The sequence below is a fragment of the Phascolarctos cinereus genome, unplaced genomic scaffold (genome assembly GCF_003287225.1).
Source record: "Phascolarctos cinereus isolate Bilbo 61053 unplaced genomic scaffold, phaCin_HiC Scaffold_726;HRSCAF=1367, whole genome shotgun sequence".
Lineage (NCBI taxonomy): Eukaryota > Metazoa > Chordata > Mammalia > Diprotodontia > Phascolarctidae > Phascolarctos > Phascolarctos cinereus.
The window spans coordinates 149975481-149992452 of record NW_027556098.1 but is presented as its reverse complement, the minus strand read 5'-3'; the positions used below and the strand labels follow the sequence as shown (position 1 = coordinate 149992452).

General features: G+C 35.3%; 1 protein-coding gene across 1 annotated transcript in view; it reads left to right on the top strand.

Annotated features, from left to right (window-relative positions):
• Positions 1 to 16972, top strand: part of DPP10 (dipeptidyl peptidase like 10) — a 956967-nt gene that overhangs the window by 903725 nt on the left and 36270 nt on the right. Inside the window, exons 14-16 of the mRNA XM_078146817.1 lie at positions 8047 to 8138; positions 8542 to 8589; positions 13236 to 13357. Of these exons, the coding sequence (XP_078002943.1) occupies positions 8047 to 8138; positions 8542 to 8589; positions 13236 to 13357 (262 nt within the window). The remainder of the gene's footprint in view (positions 1 to 8046; positions 8139 to 8541; positions 8590 to 13235; positions 13358 to 16972) is intronic.

The window sequence follows — 16972 nt, the reverse complement described above, 5'->3', positions numbered from 1 at the left end:
TATGCAAAGATACCTCTTGGTATACAATGATATTGGTTAGTTGCAATGAAAAAAAGTCTTAGTATGACCTCAGGGAAAGGAAGATGAAGAACCATAGCACAAGTAAATATAGTGAAAGGAAGTAGCTTTGCAAAATATTGAAAGACATACCCGTGGGTTTAAAGAAATTGTCAGATTTTTCTTTCCTTTGGCCTTAAGGGCATTTTCCCTTCTCATCTCTAGTGAAGTAAAAAATTTTGTGTAGTAAATGTACCTCAACTTTTTAATTTGTGTATACCTATTGGAGAATCATCATGGCTTAGTGGATGAAGTCTAGTCTCAAAACCAGTAATAGCTGGTTTCAAATCTTCTTCTAACAATATTGGCTATGCGTATTAAAAAAGGCACTTTTCTTCTGAGTGTTTGGATGAAGGCAACTCTCTAAGACTATAAATTATGTAGTAGGTGCTAATCTATTTTCATTGAAGGAGACTCCTCACAACTTCACTTTGCCAATGAAATCACAGGTCTATTCCCTATCTCTATATGGGTCATATGTTGACCTGGCAAAGAGAAATTAAATAATACCAATGATTTATTTTGCCTTTCATGGCAGATCCTTGAATTCTTTTATTTTATTTATTTATTTATCTCTTTTTTGTGTGTGTGAGGCAACTGGGTTGAAGTGACTTGCCCAGAGTCACACAGCTAGTAAGTGTTATGTGTCTGAGGCCAGCTTTGAACTCAGGTCCTCCTGATTCCAGGGCGGGTGCTTTATCCATTGCACCACCTAGCTGCCCCACTTTTATGTTTCTTAACCACATCTCTTGTATTCAGAGAACTGTATGAAGTCTAAAATAATCAGAAAGTCCAGGTTATAGGCTATTCACAGATATCCACAAAATGCATGAATGTATAAGAGAACACTGTATGCTACCTAAATATCCATGAAACTTCCTAAAGGAAGAATATAAATTCTACAAATAGGAAAGAATGATGGTTATCTAACAATATAAGCAATTTTAATACTTGAGGATTGAGAATCCTGTTATTTTACAAAAATCCTTTCCATGTAAAGGATGGAAAGCCTGTAGGTTACCCAATACCTTATTTCAACCAACTATATCAATATTACATTTAAAGTACACAGATCAATGACTATCTTGGAAAGAGTTAATATCATATGTCATGGTTCATTATTTATGAAAGGGTTGTAAGAATGGCTTCATCATAAATGCTGTAGTCCTTTATTCTTGTTCTGCTCTGTCATTATCACAGGGCTTCACTTCAGGGGAAGGTCTTTCGGTCTATCCAAGCTAAATATACTGGTTCACTACAAAGTGAGAAGATGGCAGTGATGTATTTGTGAGCTTAGCTGGGTGTGCATTCCTCTTCTTTGTTAATGAGAAAGAGAAGAGTAAGCAGAGTTAGCTAAACATTTCATTAGAGTTAACAGTTAAATCCTTCTTCCCTAAAACTGCTTAACATGATGAAGTTGATTACTTTGGCTATCTTCCCCCTTCTCTTTTTCCTTTATACCCTTTAAAAAATATGAAAAGTAAAAAGCCCTAAACATAGACACTTCAAAGAGAGAACATTAGGTATTTCTCAAATAGTATAAAGAGCTTTTGACCAATTGAGAATTAACTCTATAGAAGAGAAAATGGTCATATTCTCACTACATCCAGATACAAAGGGAAAATTGTGATTATATTCTCTACATAGTCAGAGGAAAATATTTAAGTATTAGGAGATATTGACCTACAAGGTGGTATTATGAGGAACTCCCATTGATTGCTATATCTGTGGGCTGGGTATCTGCTACATGGAAAAATTTTGTGGATTCCTCATACGTCTATTAACTTAATAAAAGGAAAAGAGAGAAACTTCATTCTGTAGCCATTGACCAATGCTGATCAGGAAATGGCACTCAGAATGATATAAGACTTGCCATAAAGGAGAGAAAATGTGTCTGTGTGCTATGTTTGGCACGCAGCATTAATTTCATTGTCGGCAATTTCTAAAGCAAACACAGACCTAAAAAGTATATTAACCACTGCACATTAAGCATTTGATCACTTCAGATATTTTCAATAAGCCTGCATTTCTACTGTGTGTCACTGACTCCCAAGAATTCAATTCTCTTCAGAAATCTGACCAGTTGGCATCCATACAGGTCTGAATTCCACAAGGAAACCTTTAAAAATTGGGTACTTCATGACTTTTTTTCCCCTTACATTTTGAAAGAACATAAACTTAATCAAATTAAGCAGTTCAGACATGTGACAGAATATAGTGAACAGCTCCCAAAATTCCATTAAATAAAAAAAATTACATGTTGGTAAATTAATTCACTTTATTCATCAATAGAAAGTTCTTTATTCAAGATTAAATTCAACTGATTTGAAGTGATAATTTCTTTTTGCATACTTTCAAATGTCATTATGCATTATCAATCTTATGAAATACAGTATCAATACTTCTCATTCTCAATTTGATCACTTCTTCAACCCAATAAGGGAAGAAATGATGAAAGTGTTCTAATGCATCTTAATATATTACCTGAGAATATAGATCATCTAATATGAAAAAAGCACTAACATAGGGTGCCTACTATTTCTTAGTAATTTTAGTCTTTTATCATAAAATTTAAATATTGCAATAATTTTAAGTCAATAAGCACTTAAAAAGTAAGTACATAATATGGTGAAATTCTGGATGAGGTACCAAGAAGGAATACAAGTGCTCAAAAGCTCACCAGTTAGGTAGTTTATTACTCACAGTCATGCAAGTATTGGGCTCCTCAGCCCTTCAGTACCACAGACAAACACCCTTATATCTGATGGTTGTTGCTGGGTAGATTTATAGGGTTCAAAAAGGAAGGGGACCTTAGGTTCAGTCAATCAACAGGGTGGTTCAGTCCCTACCCTTATCAGTCACAAGGGTATAGGGATTAAGAATTTTTTTTTATACCTGCCATTGATGGTAGGATTTAGAGACAAATTTTATGATGATAGGGTCAGTACTCTTTCTAACAGTAGCCATCCCACACCATTCCCCCTTGTTGATAAAAATTAATCAGATTTTGAAAAAAATCCTGAGGGTACAGAGCTGATAAGTAATATCATGAGCAACATTAAATAGAAAACAATAGTTGACACCTAATCACCTAACAAAGGATACAGAATATGTGGCTCAGATCCTGAAACAATTTTTGAAATAATGCAAAAAATGTTTTATAACATTTACGTGTTACGTATAGTATGCTAGAAAATAGTATTTGTTTGCCATTGAAACATAGTCATATGTTCATGTAATTTAAAGCTGGAAGGGAATTCATCCAGGTGCACTTGACTCATTTCACAGATGAAGAATCAAAGTTCAATATATTAAATAAATTTTGAAAGGCACTACAGAATGCAAGAAGTAGATCCAGGGTTTTAATCAAGCTCCTCAAATTTTTTCCAATATCCTCTATATTTTAATATTTGCCAATATCAAAATTTAACAGCAGTTTTATAAATCTTAAAAAAATGCATTGACATGTTCTAACGTTTAAAGATTTCTATTTTCAAACACTTGCAAAGCAGAATGTTAATAATATCATAATGGATTTGTTTCCTTATTCAATAACAAGAGAATTTATTGTAATACTGTATAAAATATTGTATGTGTCTAGAACCTTAAAATAATTTCCTTAATTTCCTTGGAAAAGGTAGAAAGAAGTGGTGATCATCTACCAAAAGGTTTAGTCTTGGACTAACAAATTTTCAGGATAATAGTATTTAAAGTCACTGAGATCAGACTTCCATCTCTGCCATAACTCATAGGCCAGATGGTAAAAGTGCAATAAATATTTGTTGAATGGATTTTGTTCCAAGTGAATTAAACCCAGAAGGGTTATTCAGGTTTAAGAATTCTTATATTGGAGGCAGATAACCTGTATTCAAATGTCACCTCCGATGTCCATCTGACCTTGGGCAAGTCACTTAAACTACCTAGACCCCACTTTCCTCAAATGTAAGACAAAGAAGTTGGACTAGATAACCTTGGAAATCACTTCCATTTCTTGATCTATGATCCCATGATTCTATGAATTGATATAGAAAAGAGAAATGGCAGGAATATGCTGGATCACAGAAGTACAAAAAGTGAGTGACTACAAGTATGCTTCATTTTCCTTTAAAAATGCTCTCTTCAGGGGCAGCTAGGTGGCACAGTGGATAGAGCACTGGCCCTGAAGTCAGGAGGACCTAAGTTCAAATCCAGCCTCAAACCAAACACTTTACTCTTATGAAGCTGTGTGACCCTGGGCAAGTCACTTAACCCCAATTGCCTAAAAAAAAAAAGTTAAAAAATGCTCTCTTCTTTGTTGACCCATGAAATGCTAGACTTGAAGGAAAAAGACTGTATTACAAAGACTTGAGGCAAGAGCTAAGAGCTTGAGGAGGAATTTCACTCCAAACCCAAAGACTGCGATTTTGTTTTCTTCCTCTCTCTAAAGAGGCTACATGTTTATCATGAATATGAATCCCGTGTATCCAAATTAAACCAATTGTATTTCCTAAGGCCTAGAATCAATATCAATCATTTATAGTCTCCTTGGATTCCACTATAATCAAACCAAAACCCAATTTATAGAAAGTTACAATGTATTTGTTCACTCACTTAGAAGCATTTAATACCATACATATAGGTTGTAAACTCTATGTTCATTTGACACACCTAATGTGCTTGTGTATGCCTGGACTTGATTCTCTTTTCAGCCAGAAGAGGGCAACGGCTCTAAGGTGTATGACAAATATAGAGAAGAATTTAAGTTCTTTGTGGGAAGAAGCTATTTTCCTTTTATCTGTGTATCCCAAATGTCTGGCCCAAAGCTTGGAACATAGTAGGCATCTGAGAAATTTTTGTTGAATTAAATTGAGTTGAAAAGTAGGAAGAATGTTGATATGGGGAATAGATGTCAGAGAAAAAGTGTTTCAATCTGTTATTTGTCATTATATATACAAAGTGAAAGAGAAAATTTTAATTTGCCCATATTACTCAGAAGTTGCTGTGTCTTCAAATAGCCAGGCCTATGGGGACTGACATTATGTGTTTGAGGATTTTGTTTGGGGAAATGGGACTATTATTTATTTTCTTTTTCTCCCTTGAATTTGTCACCTTTATTGAAAATTTTGCTGCTAGAGGTAACTGTACAGGTGTGTGTGGATTTCTGCAGAAGACTACAAATTCCATCAAAAGAAGGACTTTTGTTGTATCAAAACTTAGTATTTTACCATTCTCCTACCACAATGCTCTAAATACAGTAAGCATGTAATAAGTGTTGGCTTAATTAAAATGATAATTGTCTCACTTTTCCTTGATTTTCCATGAGAAAACACTCTAGTAATTGGCCTGGAATTCTGCCCCAGCATGTCCCTTGCCCATAGAGTTAATACTACTTAACTTCACTTTGAGCTTAATTCCAAAGCTCAGGGATCAAGGCAGTGGGGAAAAAAAAAATTAAGGATTTATGGATATGGAACTTGTGTGGTTCATCCTTTCCTGCCTGCTAATCTGAACTTGTGGGCTTTCAAGTCACTAGATATTTGTGTTTTCCCTTGTGACCAAGATCCTCATACCATATTTTAGTCCCAGTATTTGGAGCTCTGTCCAGTTCACTTGTAATCTAAGTCTCTGCCTTTGTATGCTATACGTTGTCCTACTCTCTGTGGGAACTAGACCTCGCAGACTTTCAGTAGTACTGGTACCCTGCCTTTGAATGATAATCCCTGTGGTTGGATCATTTTTATTGCCACACCTCCCTAGTATAGCAACCTGGACCTTAGCCTACTTTTGCAGCCACATTATCTCTATCTTCTTTCACCACTCCCCCAGGAAAAAAAAATCCACGTTGCTAAGGCCTCTCAATTTCATATTTGTATCATCTCTCCAACATGCCCCTTTTTCTCCTCTAACACTGCCATCATTCTGGTGCAGGCTCTCATCATCTCACACATGGATTATTGCAAAAGCCTGCTGTTGAGGCTGCCTGCCTCAAGTGTCTTCCCACTCCAATCCACCACCCCCCCATTCAGACACCAAAGGGATTTTCCTAAATTACAGGTCTCGCCATATCTCTCTCACACACACACACACATACACACACACACACACACACACACACACACACACACACCCCAACATTCACTAAATGGTGGCTCCCTTTTGTCTCTAGCATAAAATGCGAAATTCTCTGTTTGGCATTCAGAGCCTTTCATAACCTCACTCACTCCTCCTACCTTTTAGTCTTTGTAAAGCTCCTTTTCCCATATATTCTTTGACCAGGGAAGTTGACCTTCTATTTCACAAAGAAGGCATTCCATCTTTCAGCTCTGAGGCTGAATCTCCAGGCATTTTCTCCAATCATTCTACATGCCTGGAATGCTCTCCCTCTTCATTTCCACCTATCACTTTCTCTGGCTTCCTTTAAGTCTCAACTAAAATCCAATCTTCTGTTGGAAGCCTTTCCTAACTCCTCTTAATTCTATTCCCTCCCTTCTCTTAAGTATTTACTACTTATTCTGTATAGAGCTTTTTTGCACATATCTGTTTGCTTGTTTTCCCCATTTGATTGTAAGCTCCTAGAGGGCAGGGACTGTCTTTTGTCTCTTGTTATAGTCCAGGTACTTAGTATAGTGCCTGGAAAATAGTCGCTATTTAAGAAATGCTTAATGACTGACTTTATTCTGTGTTCCACACCCCTGCCAAAGTCTTCTTGGAACTTCATTTGTACTTCACTACCTACCAGTGATGATGCCTGCCTGCTTATCTACCTTTAGCATCTTCCTGTTTGCTTCTGAGTTATGTTTTTCAAATGCTAACCTCAGAAGTTCAGAATTCTGCTTATCATTGTTAGCACTTTCCAGGACTGTGTCCCAAACTCTGTCAGGGTTCCAGCTGATTCGGTATAATCTCTCGCGGTACTCACTAGGTGTTTGTGCTGGAGACATCCCTGATTTATAGTATTTTGGATCTAGGCACTAAAGTTATTTTAATTTATTTTTATACTTGCTATATTTCTTGAGATAAGCATATGTATGTACATAGACATATAGGCAAATTCAAAATAACAGTTTAACATAAACATGATACTGCCTTCAAAGAAAGATTTCTTTCAAGTAAGTGAGATAGAATATGGTAAGCATAGAATCATTCTCATTTATTTCAAAATTAGGAACTTCAAAATATGACAAATTCAAAATTCAATACATATATCCATACATGTACACACACACACACACACACATGCACACACACACATGCATACATGAATGAATTAAGGGGTGAGGATATGCAGTCTGGGTATCTATGTTCTAATTGCTGGCTGGTTCCACAAACATTCTAGTTATTAATTTTGATTAAACTGACGACTCACAATTCATCTAGAGCAGAGTGGCCTACATCCCATTTCCTGTCAAACATGCTTATATTTAAATAGACTGTAACTGACTGCTTTGCTTATAGCTTGTAATGATAAGTGGACACTTTCTCAGATCAATTATTTATCTAAATGGAAGACAAGAAAATAAGATTTTTGACCATGTTTGTGTGTATATGTGTGTGTTTATATGAATATAGTTTTGTACTTAAATTTGATTGAGTAAATGTTACATTGAAATGATTCTATATGTAGAAAGAAAAGCAAGCTGTATATGATGGAGGTTTGTAGTTTCACATCCAATTCTCTTTTTCTTTTACTCCATATGAATTTAATCATTTTATTGCATTTAAGTTCAAAATTTTTTTAAATAAAAAGCTAAATGGTAAGCAAATATTGACTTATCTGAGCCTCAGTTTCCTCATGTGAAAAGTGAAGGCACTGAATAGAGTGGTCTCTATGCTCCTAGCTCTAATATTCTATGAACTGGTGATTAAAGAACTAAAAGTGACATATGCAGGCAATTCCTTAGAACAGTGCCATGTTCCAAATATAAACTGTTCTAAATTTGAAATATACTTCACATCCAAATCGAAGCTGTTTAAATAAAATGAAAATCAATATTTTCCATTTCTTTGCAGCCTAAAAGTGAGCAAATCAGCGTGCGGCATCTGACATCAGGAAACTGGGAAGTCATAAAAATCTTGGCATATGATGAAAGTACTCAAAAGATGTGAGCATTGTTTTTGTTCTTTAACCAAGTTAGAAATCAAGTTTGTCAAATGGAGTGTGTTCACTTGTAATCACCATTTTACTTACTGAACCTCAGTAAATACAGTGTGGCTACAGCTCTAAAGTTGTTCTTTTTTTCCAGCTTATTCTCCCCAAATAAAAATGAGAGGTTTTGTAAAGGCATGCAAAACTGTGCATTTCATTGTTTTAAGTAAATTATTCTTATTATTATATATAATGTATTAGTAGTATTAATAGTAGAATTATTATAATCAAATGTCTTTGTTTCCTTGAAAACATCAAAATGCTATTTGCATATATTGGAAATCAAGTGAAAATTCAGTGATAATGTTGACAAAACTAAATGTTTCTCTAACTTGGTATTTCTTCACATCTTTGGACAGTTATTTCTTGAGCACAGAGACTTCTCCAAGAGGAAGGCAACTGCATAGGTAAGCAATACATAATGAGACTCCCATAGAATTGTAACTAAGTTATCATTTTAAAAAAATGAATACATGGATAATCCCTACTTACCTTATGGAATTGGGATGGGATGGCTAATTCTTGACAATAAGGTCATATCCAACTTACAGCTAAAATCTCTCAAGTGTGTTGTCTCCTTAATAAAAATGTGGAATCCTCGAGAGCAGAAACTGTTTCACCTATTTGTTTCACAATAACTTTTCACATAGTAAATGTTTAATAAATGCTTCATTCATTCATTTATCTTTAATTTGGAATTCCCTGGCACAGCCTCAGACCCAACCAACCTTTGTAACCTGGTCACTTTGCTCTCCTTCTTGGGTTCTTTCAATGATCAATGCTTTTTATCTTTCTTTTTTCTCTTTCCCCTACTCCATGTCCACTTGGAGATATCTCTCCTCCTTGAACACTCATTCTCTGTTTCTTTCTCCTGTTCTTTCTTCTACTCATCCCTTCTGCCAGGCTTCTAGTTGCTTATATTTTCCAGCTATCTCCTGTGAAATTTTGTTCATTGTTGTTGTTGTTTAGTCATTTATCAGTCCTATCTGACTCTTTATGACCCTATTTAGGGTTTTCTTGGCAAAGATACTAGAGTAATTTGCCATTTCCTTCTCCAGCTCATTTTACAGATGAGGAAAATGAGGCAAAAAGGGTTAAGTGGCTTGCCCTAGGTCACACAGCTAGTAAGTATCTGAGGCCAGATTTGAACTCAGGAAGATGAGTCTTCCTAACTCCAGGCCCAGCACTTTATCCACTGTACAGCCTAGCTGCCTGTTCTTAGACATCTCATTCCCCATTTCTGTCTAAAGTACTCAGTTCACACCTACCAACAAATCAAGAGGAGCTCTTCCTCTCTCCTCTAGCTACCCACTAGATCCAAAGGTATAGAACTGAGTGAGTTATGTTTTGCCATGGCATGTGGACCTTAGAAGTCAAGGACTTCAACTCCTTCCATATTTCATATAAAACTGAGGACACATAAGTAGCAAGTGGCAGATCCAAGATTTGAATCTATTATTCCAAATTCAGCACTCTTTCAATTATGCCATATTTTCTCATGCTTTGCTCCTTGTGATAATGTTTTTTGTTTCATGAAAGTTCATATGTGAGCTATATTCTTTAGATAGTGACCTCTCTAGAAACAACAACCATGTTGAAATTTTAATATACTATCATAGAAGTTTTGTACTTAAATTACCAGTAACCCCATGGTCTCAGAGATACTTTTCACAATGTGATCACATTGTGTGTTCTGAATGACTATGCATCTTTTCCTCAATTTGTAGAACACCTTATCATTGGTGTGGGAGTAGAGCACATCCTAAATGTAGAGCTGAATTAATTAAAAGGCCAGATAATAACATTATATGTATGGAAGTCTCCCTCCTCATTCAGGAAACTTTGCCTGAAATTAGAAAAAGAATGATCCTTTTTTTTTAATGTCTGCATAATTCTTTACCAATTTTTTCATGTGTGTGTATATATGCATACATATGTGTGTGTGTATATATATATATGCATATATATTCTTTCTAATTTACATTTCACAGATACATTTTTAAAATGTCAAAACTGCCATAACACATTTCCAGTGGAATTTCATCACTTTTTTTTTAAAGCTTTGTCACCATCAATTCTGGGAGAAACACTTGGCTCTAATTTGAGGGCAAAATAACATTTTTAAAGGAAAAAAGTTTTCCCTTTTATTTCTATAAAAATTTACTTCCCCTTGAAGCAAAATTCTTCTTTTTTCATCAACAAGCCAAGATGTGATTTTTCTTTCTCTCTTTTCTTCTTGTTCCTCCCAGAACAAAAGATGGTCATTCAGTTCTAATCATTTCTAGGAGAAAAGGAGTCATCTGGAGATGTTATGTCTGATTTCTTTTCAGGGGTAATAATTAAATGATAGCTCATTTTTTTTTTATATTTAGAGATCTGAAGCTTGATTTTCCTCAAGCATATATCATAAAAAAATCAATGTCTATGAGCAATATCTTAGGGATATTGAAGTACATGATAATTTCATTCTTTAATTTAACAAAATCTTAGTAAGAGGAAAATGAGGGTTTTAGAAGATTAGTTTTGGCCACAGTCAGCCAAATAGAATGGTCAGTCTCAACTCAGCTTTTCCTTATTCATCTAAAAGTGATTTGAATCCTAATTATTCCTTAGACAAGAGTGTGTGTGACCTTTCATTGAAATTGTGGTAGCACATCACGGGTTTATGTGTCCTCCTCAAGTATAGCATATTGTGTGATTCAAAAAAGGATGTAGCATCAATAAATTTTCCCTGAAAGAGCTCATCAAGTTCCATCTGGCTTGACTATAAGATGATGTTAATGTTTGACCCACAAAACTCAATCAATGTCTTGCTTTGGCCATAAAAATCATCATTTCCTTATTTTATATATCACATTAGACACTCCTGGAGGATACAAACTGCCAGATTATGCAACCTTTGCCTCCCAAATTTTCTATTTCAAATGTAGCCTTATTTTACATGAGTAATTATAATAACTGCAAGTCTGAAGAGTATGTGAGGTTTGTGGCAATAGAAGAAGAATCAGGATGTATAAAGGACAAAACAGACATAAAAATCAGTTCTCAATTATTCATGGGTGAAATGTTGTTTGGGATTTGCCCTCAGCTTCACAAATGTATTAATCACATCATGGTGGACTTGGAATCAGGAAATTTCTGTTCAAATTTTATATCAGGTATTTGCTAGCTATGTGATTATAGGCTGACCACTTTATGTCTCAGAGCCTCGGTTTTCTTGTCAGTTAAATGGATGTGATTAGAACAATGATGAAGATAACAACTGACATTTTAGATGGCATTACAAAATATTTGAAATGCTTTACATATATCTCACTTGAGCCTCATAATAGCCCTGTGAGTTAGGTAATACAAGTAAAAAAGTCCTTTAATTATCTGACAAGATTGTAGTGAGGAAAACACTTTGCAAACCTTAAAATGATTTTTTTTGTTTTTACCAATATCAGCATCATCATCATCATCATCATCATCATCATCATTGTCATCCTCATTATCCTCAACACTATCATTATTATAATTATTATTGTCTTCATAATCTAAAAGAAAATCACATATTTATCAGTTAGAGCTGATAAAGTATAAGAGCTTAATAAAGTATAAGTTTTTGAAGGAAATAGTCCACTCTCCTTCAATGAGTAATTCTTAAGCTGAATAAAAATAATTATGGGTCCTTCACTGTTTTATATTTTTCACAGCACTATCTCCTTATATCAGTAACAAAATTTGATCCTTTACTGGTATTTAAGATGTAGGCAACTTTACATATAAAAGAAGACCTTAAGCATGTCACTTAAAGTCTCTGACCTTCAGCTTTTCCAGCTCTCAGTTGGGAGATTAATATATACACGAGAATGTTGTGGGAATGGAATAGGAAAAGTGAAGTGAAAGTATTTTGCCAAAGCATCAATGATTCTACAACGATGAAGCATTAGGTATTAGTGAAATCATCTGGTATTAGCATGGTGGAAATAGAGCTTTATCTCTGGTTCTAGCATGGGGAGAGGGGTACCATCTCTACACTTCATCCCCAATGATTTCTCCCCAAGTCTTTCTTCAGTTATACAGAGGCACATAATGTAGCTTTTCTATGGGATTTCCTAGAGGAAGAATTCCAGACTTTTTGATTCCTGAATCCCTTTGGCAGCCTGCTGATGCCTATGAGTTCCTTCTCAGAATAATGTTTTTAAATGCATAAAGAAAGAAACCAATTATATTGAAATTCCATTTTTAATGTTCAAACAAGTTTGTTATACTGTGATGTATCTAGTGACTGGTTTCAAATACAGGAATTTCAAAGTAGTGATGAGTGTAAATGATATTTTGAGATACTGCCAACAAATGTTAGTTGATGTAAAAATATCTGTGGCTTTTATTAGTGGCAAAGACACTGTTGCTAATAATATTACAATGGTTTATTATGTACATTCATACTTGAAGGAAATGTCAGACTTTTGTTAGAGGTTATTCAAAATTAAGATGTATATTTTCTCCCTCCAAGTTTATGAAGCCTAGAAAATGAAGGAATTCTTTAATCTCAGGTTAAGAACACATGCTGTAGGGGACATGCTGCCCTAGCATGAGATTGTGCAATGTGAGACCATATCTCTATTCTCCCTTCCAACCCCACATTGACCTTTGTGCTATCATCACAGGCCCCTGAGTTGGTCTAGGCATAAATAAAACTATTGATATCAGATCTCAATGAACATATTTTTAGAGGGAAAAATAAGTGCCTACCTTTGAAAATACTATTCCCAATATCAGAATGTAAAATATGGATATTAAGTAATGAAACTGGTTTTTGCTTATAGCTTGTGAAATCAGTCTCATCCCTTTTAGCTGCCTTTTAACATACATAAAGCTTTTGGTTAACTGTGCATACAGAGAGGGCAAGCGTTATACTGTCATTGATAATGGAAACTGATCTTGACATTTTAAAAACTCCAAGCCACATTAAAATATCCATTAATGTTGATGAAGATTGCCACATGCTTCCTTGCACGGAATATTAACATTTCTAACCTTTCCATCCTCCCTCCCCCACCATACCCAGTGCATCCACTGATGGATTATTGAATCGTCAATGTCTTTCATGCAGTTTTATGAAAGATCAGTGCACATATTTCAGTGCGAAGTTTAGTCCTACAAATCAACATTTTTTATTACATTGTAAAGGTAAGAGAAGAATTTTTGGCTTCTGATTAAAGTTATTTCATGTATTCTATTTGGCTAATATCTATTGATATTAGTCACTGATTGTTACATATGTATGCATAAATTCTTAATAATACTTATGAAAGTCTGAGTAATACTTTATAACATATGGATGATCTGGGATTCAGATTGCCTTTTAGGGCTTTATTTAAAGATAGAAAGAGGTTATGTTGCCAGTAAAATATGATTTTTTAAAATATGTGTATATTTAGAAGATGTCATAAATTTGTTTATATTAGCATTGCAGGTGTTATATTAACAGAATCATTTGCATGTTCTTTTTTAGAAGGTAGCAAGAGCAATGAAATATTTCATTGGACTAGTAATCAAGAGAATTGAAATTTATAGGAAACTGAATCTTATTTCCCAACTTAATTCAATTTTGAGTCACTGAATTCATACAAAATTCTTCTTAATGGGTAATAATATTTTATTACTATTTTAGGTAGTTCTACATTGCTGTTATTCTGGACAGATACTTTGTTGCTGCTATTGTGGACAGTTAAATATTGCAGGGCACTCTATACAACACTTCTGTTGTATTCAAAATATAGTTTCATTTCCCAGAGGTGGTTTGAGTTTCATATATTTTTTTTTGTGCTAGAACTCCAATGTGATGGATGGCTAATTATGTACAAGGGCTGTGGCATAGAGTCTTCTATAACCTTCAGTAACTTTTGCTGTTATTTTGAAAATATATGTTCTAATGCAATTATGGTAGCTAGACATGGAGATATAGTTGTGAAGCTTGCTTGCACCTTAAATCTGTTGGAAGATAGAACCCCTTTGGTGATTTAGGCACTGACCACTGGCTGGAAGTGGATCCCTAGGAAATAAAGGCCCCACTGGGGAGGGGTAGAGAAATGACCAGGAACTCTTGGACTACAGAGAAAATGTTAAATTAAATAATAACCATACTAAAACAGTATTAAAAGTTAAAAAGCCATCAAATACTTTATTATCATGGGAAATTTTGAGCTCAGTACAAATTACTCCTATATAATTAAATTAGAACTTAAATGTAATTCAAAATATAAATTCAGATCCTCTGAGGATTGCAATCTAAGAGGTAAACAGATCTGAATCATTACATCTAGAAAAGGTTTCTGAGTTTTCTCAACTAATTTTGAAGAGTATGACAAAACCTTCATCATATAATAGTTTCCTTCTTTCTGTTCTCCAACTCCAGATTGAATTTTATAATGAGACTGTGTCTGGAGACAGGTAGAATAGCCATTCCCACAGATTGGGAAAGGAGCTCAAGTTTGGCTTCTTTTGCTGAGCTAGCAAAGGAGAGGTGACAGGGTATAGGCCAATCCATCTTATAAAAGAAAATACAGACCATGTTGATCAAACAGACAATGAAGTAGGGTGATGATGGGGCAATGCAAATCAGGTATGACAAGAAACTGCTAAAGTCAATTAGACAGAGCAACAATTGTCTGCCAGTGGGGAACTGTTGTTCAGTCCATTATAGTGTTCTTCCCTTTCCTTTTGAGAGCCAAGACACCCATCTTCTGCGTGCTCAACCACTTCATGATCACCACTTGGGGAAAAGTTAATTAGGTGGCCTAGTGCATAGAGTTCTGGCTTGGGAGCCACAGAGCTGAAGTCAAATCCTGCTTAATTTAATTAGTAATTTTGTGATCCTAGGGAAATGGCAAAACTCTTTGATCCTGTTTAATCATCTGTGTGAGGATCAAATCAGACAAAAATATGTGAAAGCTTGCAAAGTGCTAATATTAGCTATTTTGCAAAGGAAGGTAGGTGGCTTATCTCCCACCCATTTCCATCCATGGAAGCTAAGCCTTGGCATTTTGGAAGCTGTATTGCTGAAAGTTTGTCTTTTTTTTTTCCCCATGCTATTTAGCTATGGCTATTCACCAAATAGTGTTTCACAGTCCCTGTATAAAGAGCTAGAAGGGGGAACAGCTAGGTGGCACAGTGGATAGAGCACCAGCCCTGAAGTCAGGAGGACCTGAGTTCAAATCTGGCCTCAGAACAAACACTTGACACTTACTAGCTGTGTGACCCTGGGCAAGTCATTTAACTCTAATTGCCTTAAAAAAAGAGAGAGCTAGAAAGGGAAGCAAAGGGCATATCCCATAAAGAAATGATGACACAATTTCTTCTTCTTCCCCCTAAGTTGATATAAAGTAAGAGCTCTTTTGATCGTTTCCCATGAAAGCTGCTTTGCTGTTGAGTGACAAATCTTGAACAGATTTTTATTGATGTCTTTTGTTTATGTATCTGCCTTTTAGATTTTTCTCCTGTGTGCCTCTCCCTTCACCCTCTAGAGAATTTTTTAAATAGAATAAAAAAAAGAATACAAAAAAATTCGGCAATTCTAATCAATATGCTGATATTTATGAAATGATCTATATATGTGGACACCCCCAACCACACACACACACACACACACACACACACACACACACACACACACACCTCTGAAAAGAAGTTGGGGAAGTGTTTTTTATATCTCTTCTTTGGGGGCAATGAGTATGTTTTCATGACATTTAATTTTTATTACTTTGGCATTATCTTTCAATTTACATTACTTTAGATGTGATGCATATTGTTTTCCTGGCTCTGCTTATGGGAGCCAAATATTTAATAGAGATAAAAGTTAATGTATTTGAGGGAGAAAAAAAAATCCCTGGGAAAGTAATCCTAGTATTAGAGATAGAAAAACTAAAACAAAAAACAAAAAGGTGAGTGGGAATTTTCCCACTTTCCACCAGTCTTGGAAAAACAAAACAAAACAAAAACAAAAACAAAACATGGCACTGTGAAGGGATGGTGACTGAATAGATAGGAAAGGAAAGCCATACCTCACATGGAAGTAAACTGCTAAGGAAGATCAAACCACATGAAAAGGGATGGAATAGATTTCCCCCAACACATTTGCAGAAAGTAGTCTTCTTGTGCTATGCAATAACTGACAGTTCTGTCTACCTTGCTCACCATTGCAACCTGGTGGCGTATGCAGATTTATGTGCATAAATATATGTAAATATACACACATGCCTATATGTACATGTGTACATTGGTGACTATTACAAACTATGACAAAAAGTAAATGACAACAGAGAAATCATTGATAAATATCTTTTGCCTATGGGTCCTACTACAGGTTACTACTTTGCCAGAAGAATAGTTTTCTATTCATTTCTGCCTGCAGGGAAGTTGAGAAGATATTCTGCTTCCTACTGTTCCATCCTCTGGAAAAGAAGAGAAGCAAGAGAGAATTCTTCTCCCTTGTACAACATTGGGAGGGGAGTGACCAAGATAAAAACAGAACCAATTATCCAGGAAGAACAGGGAGAATTTTGACATAAAGAATCAAGATGACCCAAGTATTGAAGCCTAGCCTAATACTGCTATTCAAGTCAGTTCCCATGATTCCACTCACATTCCTCCTTGATAGGATCCAAGCCTGATATTAAGCTTCTACCCTGAAAATTAGGCCCCATCTTATCACTTAGCCTTTCTCTATAACCTCTAGGATCAAGTCTGAACTGAGGCCCTGTGGCCCCACTCAAACTACTACTCATTGGAATCCATCCTTGTAAT